General features: G+C 38.5%; 1 protein-coding gene across 1 annotated transcript; it reads right to left on the reverse strand.

Moving 5' to 3' along the window:
* Positions 1-1,001: 1,001 nt before the first annotated feature.
* Positions 1,002-1,654, reverse strand: LOC306897756 (deoxynucleoside triphosphate triphosphohydrolase SAMHD1-like; the record flags this gene model as incomplete). The annotated part of the gene is made up of 4 exons (XM_079462747.1): positions 1,002-1,032; positions 1,116-1,291; positions 1,395-1,499; positions 1,577-1,654. 4 exons carry the CDS (start codon positions 1,652-1,654, stop codon positions 1,002-1,004), a joined length of 390 nt encoding a protein of 129 aa, XP_079318873.1.
* Between the last annotated feature and the right edge of the window lie 5,851 nt (positions 1,655-7,505).

The following is a 7,505-nucleotide window of genomic DNA, read 5'->3' on the forward strand; positions in this document are numbered from 1 at the left end:
TTAAATGTTATTAATAAAGAAGTTCACTTTATGAAGGTCTGCAGACACTGGTGCTCTTCTCAAGTTTTCTTATCAGGTCTGTAAATCAGTCTGTTCTGGTCATTGAGATATCAAGAGATTGTCAATCCATTTTCTGTGTTTTTGATCTCTAGTCTAATGTGGTCTGATTATTTATCTGCTTCAATTCAATTCAATTTTATTTATATATTTCATGATTTATGTTTTCATAAAGTGCATTGTTCCAAAGCAGCTTTACAGGTGAAAATAAGGAAAACACAGAAAGATAAAACATACAGCTCAGTGCTGGTGTTTATAGAACAGACAAATTCATTCTAGTAAATAATATCTAATAAATGGAGTCTCCTGGTGAGTAAGATAACACGGCCCTGTGCCGAGGAAACCAAACTCAAATGATAAACAAATGTAGAAAATAAAGGTCAGGAGAAAGCGGTCACAGCCGGGAGGACCAGATCTCCTCTGACGTGTCACAGCTGCACTCACTGACTTTTATTCAAAGTTACTGAGGAAATGTTTATGAAGAACAAAAGAGGAATAAGAAGGAAAAATAGTAATGACATAATGTAACAGTATTTAATGCAAACTTACATCACATGACAGCAGTTTAAAGTTATAGTTAAGTATTGTGAATTTAACGTTAATGTGACAAGAAATCCGTCTTTGCTCTTATTTGCTCTTCAGATGTGATCGATCTTATATGATCATATAAACTTGTATTCACAACATCTGATCTCACACCATACACACATATAACCTGAACATCAACTTGAAATAAAGGTTTGTGTATTTAAGGATGACAAGATTAAACATTCTGTGGTTTAATGTGAAGTGAATTTTGTTTCACAGGTTCAACTGTACAATGATTCTACAAAAGACACTTACAATAGATTCTCAAAACAGATCAGCTGATGATCTTTGTCTCCATTTCCATTCAGACACACTTTCACTTTCTTTCTTTGAAAGCTCATTTTCATTTCTATGATCTAAGAAAGTTTGGTCCTCTTGGGTGTAGTTCTGGACCGTAATGAAAACATTATTGTCACACATATGAACAGAAACAGAGAATAAATGACTTTTCTCAACAGCAGATGATATACCTCTCATTCATTTCTGAATCCTGTTGTGCTTCTTCTTCTTCAGTCTGAAGTCCAAACATGTTTTTGCACCACAGCTCAAAACACTTCTGAGCCTCCTCAAGAATCTGCTCATCTGATCCACTATAATAAACCCGAAGGAGTCGCTCATAAAACCTCTCGGGCAGAAAACTGGACAGCTGTTGGTAAAGACAGACGGATGGAACAAGATGACCAGATTATTTATGATTCATATTCATTGATGGATTCAGTTGTTTGTCTAAAAGGCTCATCACAGGTTACCTGATATTTCTTGATCTTGAAGGCTGTGTCGGGGTTTCTCTTGCTGTAGAAATAGAAGCTGTCTATGGGCTTTTTACCCTTCATGCCGTGATCCATGTGAACCACCTGAGAAAAGATTTCACAATATATCAATAAAAACATTCAGATCAAACTGAGAGAGATTATTCCTCAACACAACGTACAGTGACCATGAAATCCACGTGTGACTTTATATTCTGTGTCTTCAGCGCTCTCATCCAGTTTTCCTTCAGTGTTTTCATCACATTGCTGTTCTGTGGACGCTTGTTTTCATCTGTAAACTCTTCATGTTAAAAACTTTGGACTCAGAACTCTATGTTACAGTTGGCGTACAACAGCTTTGACAAATTCTAATGAAGTTAAGTAAAAAAAAGCAAACCAAATATCTTTTCTCTTCAGTCAAATGTATTTTTATTTGAACACTTTATTATACAAATCATTTAGCTCAGTTCTACTAAAAATAAGTCTTTCCAGCTAGTTTTTTTCATATTTTTATACATTTTTAATCATAGACACTGGTTAATCAAAACTAACAAGAAAAAAAGCCTTTTCATTTTATTACACATTATTCAATGTCATTTGTGTTAAAAGCATTCCCATCAGAGACCTTGATGTTAAAAAGGCGTAAAAAATTTACCAACTTCAAATTTACAGTCTTTTCATTTTTTACCGTTTTTTATGTCAATTGGACTGAAAAATTAAAATAATCTTGAATTGAGTGACTAAGAAAAAGGTAAACCTTAATACAAGATAATTTTTCTTATCCCACTGGCAGATTTATTTGCTTGTTTTAAGCACAAATTAACTGAAATTTCATTTTTGTTGACTAAAGTCTTATTTTCTATGGTCAGTTTGCTCATCAAGGAAATACTTCTTGATTCAAACATTTTTAGAAATTTTTACTTAAAGTCATTTTTTTCAGTGTGGAAGTCAAGGTGCTGTGTTGTGTCTCGTGTGTGACGTGTGTTCTGATTTAAATATAAACCAACATTCAAAACAATGCAAACTGACTCCGTCCTTAAAATAAGCAGATGAGCCATTACACTACACTATACATGCGACACTATACATGTGACACTATACATGTGACACTATACATGTGACACTATACATGTGACACTATACATGTGACACTATACATGTGACACTATACATGTGACACTATACATGTGACACTATACATGTGACACTATACACGTGACACTATACACGTGACACTATACACGTGACACCATACACGTGACACCATACACGTGACACTATACACGCGACACTATACACGCGACACTATACATGTGACACTATACATGTGACACTATACACGTGACAGACACTATACACGTGACACTATACACGTGACACCATACACGTGACACTATACACGCGACACTATACACGCGACACTATACACACGACACTATACATGTGACACTACATACGTGACACTATACATGTGACACTATACACGCGACACTATACATGTGACACTATACACGCGACACTATACATGTGTTTGTGTGCAATCCCCGGGATCAAACCCATGACCTTGTTGATGCTAACGCCACACTCCTGACAGAACTTGACTGGTCTGCATAAATCCAAGTCCTAAACCCAGCCGAACACCTTTGGTGTGAATTTCAATGCAGACTTTGAGCCAAAAACTCACCACTTCACATCAATGACTTGTACACAGAAGTACAGTCACTTTAAAAACATTTTAAAAGTCATTTTCTTATACCTCTCCTCCATTTCTGTAAATGCATTTGTGTTTTATTATTTGCTTTGCTACTCTTTACACTAAGATACAAACGTCCATCATGGTGCTTATTGATACCAGAAAGAGAACCACTGCTAGAACACCAAAGAACCTGTTTTTCTAAGAGCGTGCTTGCAGTCGTATTTTAATCAAATGCTTTTGTTATAGTAATGAAAGACACGATTTGAGAAGGTTGTTTGTTTGAAAAGCAAGAGTCAAACAGCAATAAAGATAAGAAGCTTCTTCAAGTAATATTGATGCAGATCCTGTCGCTGCTTTATTCTCTTTAAACTTTAATATCACACGACACTCAAAAGTTAAAACAGCAGATGATCTCTGAGAACTCGACACACATGGACGGACAAAGAAAACAAAGAGTCAAGACCTGATCTACAGCAAACACTGATCACAATAATGATGATTTGATGAAATGTCAATATTAATAATGGGTATCAAAAGTGATATTGATTCAATGCTTTTAACATTGACAAATAAACAACATCTATTCAATGTTTCCTTGATATCAGGTTCCTCACATAGTATTCAAACCTCAAACCTTCTGACCGTCTGAGATACGTGGAACTGCTGAAAGTAAATGCAGGAACCTGAAATAAAATGATCATTTAACCATAAAGTTTTCTTACAGATCGAGAGAATTTGATGGATGTTTTAAAGTGTTTATTATTTCATATTTATATTGTGTGATAACCGTTTCATAAAAGCATCAAGATACTCAAGGCCAGTGTTTTACCGTGAATACATCACATCTGAAACACAAGATTTATTCACAATAGCACACGGCCTCTCGTATTGATCACATATATCACATGAATGAACAGATGTTGTTTAGCATTGATTCTGTCGCTGTTCCTTCAGATATCAAGACATTTTCAATCTTTGTTCTGGTTTTGATCTTTTGTCTAAATGTGATCAGATGATGTTTCTGCTTCAGATGTTATTGATCTTATATGATCACAGAATCATGTATTCATGTAAATGTTGAAGATGTTTACGTGTCCACATGTTTACCGATGTTGAATTCTGATCATGTAAATTCAGGAACAAAGTAGGAACACAGTGATCTCACATCCTACTGAAATATTCACCTGATATCAGATTAAAAGAGTGTTTGTATAATGATGAGAAGAAGACAATGAGGAACATTCTGTGGTTTCATGTGATGTTAATCCAGTTCCACAGGTTCTTCTGTTTAATGACAGAACATCAGATTCTACAATAGATACTGAAAACATGTTCTTTGTTAATGTTGAAGATGTTTACAGTAGTATAATCATATACTGTGTGTCAAAATGTTGATTGATTTATGACCGTCCTGTCAAAGGTCTGTCAACCTGTCACTCAAATTGTTCTTTTATGGCATTTATGTTTTATGTCTGTTGGGGATCCTATGGCCTCCACTTTCCTACAGTGGTCCAGTTCCCCTCACACTCTCCAGAAAAACTTCTGCTTTCAACCTGGCTGATCTTTCAACTAGGCTACATGCTGAGAAAGCCCTTTGTGGTTTGTAAAAATAAGAGAGAGATATAGAGATAGATCATGTTAAATGTGGGATTGTGACATAGGTTTTGTAAAGAGTGATTTGGCCCAACTCTCTCCCAGGCAAGTCAGGTCAGCCAGTCAATCAAATTAGGTTTTGCTTTTGGACTGTCAGTCTTGTTGACATTTATGTTTTAGGACTTCTGTTGTTGTATCCCTGTCGCTGTCTATCTATCCCCTGCAATAAAAGGTGTTGCTGCTGTCATGACAACCTGCTGTTCTCCCATTATAGTGTGAAAGCTGGTTGTGTTTTTAAATGAAAGAGAGAAATCAAGTTAATGTTATGTGATGTTTCTTCTAAGAGTAAGTTGGTTCCAGGTTTAATAGTGTAATCTGATAATGATTAAAGCATTAGGGTCACCATTTTTATCATTGTCAGGGTGTCCGCGCGGTCAGGGCTGGACTGGGATAAAAAAAGGGCCCTGGCATTTTTGCTCAGACCAGCCCACCACAATCGGTCGGACACAACCAACCAGTACACCATCCTTGCGGTCCCTGTAGATATGCATATCTACTTTTCCATTCCCAAAAACCCCTACAAAGCTGAGAACTAAGTGCCATGGACCAGTGTACTCACTCTCTCTTGACTGACTCCGTGGTGACCAAAGGTGGCAGTGGAGTAGGGCCTACACAAAGTGAGGGCAGCCAGAGAGAGAGAGAGAGAGAGAGAGAGAGAGAGAGAGAGAGAGAGAGAGAATAACGAGTCACATTTTCAGTCTACAATATTATGAATATTTTTATAATAATATCAATAATCTCAACTGATCTTACAATAACAGCAGTTTCCTCAGTAGCTTGCTCTTCTCTGCAACTCTGTCAATTACAATGTGCTCCATGTTATAAAAGCTAGTTAACATTAGAATAATCAGCCGAAGTTGCAATTGAATAAGTTAACTCTGCTAACCTAGCTACAAAAACAATGCAAAATAGCTTATGCTGTGTTATTTGACTTTAGCTGACTGAGTGGCTAGTGCAGTAGGTGACAATCTGACAGACATTATAATAGCGACAACGATTATGTTGTGTTACTATAATATTCATTAATTTAGGTAAATCATCATCTTCGTCGTGGCCCAACCAGGCCCACACACTGTGATGTCACCGTCCGGAGCAGAAGGTGGCAGTAATGCACCAAAAAGCTGTTTACCGTAAAACACGAAGAAGTCATCGGCCGGTCCCTGTATGGTGGTGGCGTAACTTACTGGACCAGGGTCGGTGATCCTTAGCAGTTGTGTTTCCGATATGAGCTTGTTCTTCAGAAATGTTTGGTAATATGTAACGTTAGCTTGTGTGGACGCTACCGCACTACTTGATCAACAAAAGAGCTTCGCTACTGAAAAGCTATTTGATTCAGAAAACAGCGACGTTACCACCACGCTACTGAAAAATGTAGTTAAGCTAGTAGCGTCACTGCTTGTAGCGACGCTACTGCCCAACACTGCTTACCGTTTTAAGTACACTCTCCTACTCACTCTGTCTCTCCTTGACTTCACTATCAGACACCTACTCCTCTACCTGGGTGCCGCCATGGCTTGTCACCTCTCCTCCATGTGCTTTGTTCACCTGTTTTTGCAAAATTTCGTCAGGTAAGCTACTATAGGCTTGGAAACTGAAGCTACAGCACTTAACATGTCGGTTATTTTTGCACATGTTGAGGCATCAACCTCTAGATTTTTTATTTGTTTGGCCCGCAACTGCTCCGCACCCCCCTTGCCCTTGCGCTTTTGTTTCTCCATCCTAAATCCACAGATTTCTGGCTCTGACCCACTGACTGCATTTGATACAAGAAACCGAGGGGGAGGGGTGGAGCCCTAACCCTAAGAGATGATTGGGCCAGCCCAGTGTCAGTATGGATAATGAACCAATGGGCCGCTGTCCCTGCTTTATGGGCCGGTCATTGGCAAATTAAAAAAAAAACATTTTATATCAACCGGCCCCCAAGTGCGTCGGCCCACCGGGCATTTGCCCGGTATGCCAGATTACCAGTCCAGCCCTGCGCGCGGTAGTAAAAGGTAGAAAAAAAGAATCTACCACAATTATGGCCCTTTAAAGGTAGTAAAAGGTAACAAACGCAATTTGACTTAGTAGTACATTTTTGCCAACTGGAGGTCAGCTGTCGTCGCACCACCTCAGCAGCAAACCAGTGCCACCAGCACCACCACGACAGCGATAGCCAGACAGCAGACCTTAACTCAGGGCTGAGGTTCTCTGGTGCCTAAACAATCATTCATATAATTCAAATCAGGGCAGTGGGGAATTGTTCCAAAACATGTACACTGACTCCGATATAGCCAAAGGTTTTGCGTGTGGCAAGGATAAAACGGCGTACGTTCTTGGAATCGACATTGCTCCACATTTTAAGGGGGCATACTTGAAAATTTTGAGTTTACTCGCATCATTCGCGTGTGAAATTCGCTTCATTACAGACGTGAATTTGCGTCATGGGAGGGGCTTCTGCCGCTCACTCACGGCCCTACTAGAGCAAGCTCCTGATTGGTAAACGCTGAACTAACAAGTTCCGATTTTTCAACTCGCGCAAATCGCTCCGCAAGTAGTCATCGCGTCTTTGCATTGACTTAACGTGTAAATCACTTGCGCTTAACGCTTCATTCGCATTGGTGTAAACCAGTGGTCTCCAAGGTGGTGCTTAAGACAATGAACCAAAAAAGGTTTGTGTTTTCATGTTTGTGAATCAAATCAAACATACATATGGTTTAGGGTTAAACTTTTAAAACAAGGAATGAGAACAAAAAAACTAGTAAATATCTTCAATTTGTTTA

Source organism: Barbatula barbatula (genome assembly GCF_947034865.1).
Source record: "Barbatula barbatula genome assembly, chromosome: 8".
Taxonomy (NCBI): Eukaryota; Metazoa; Chordata; class Actinopteri; order Cypriniformes; family Nemacheilidae; genus Barbatula; species Barbatula barbatula.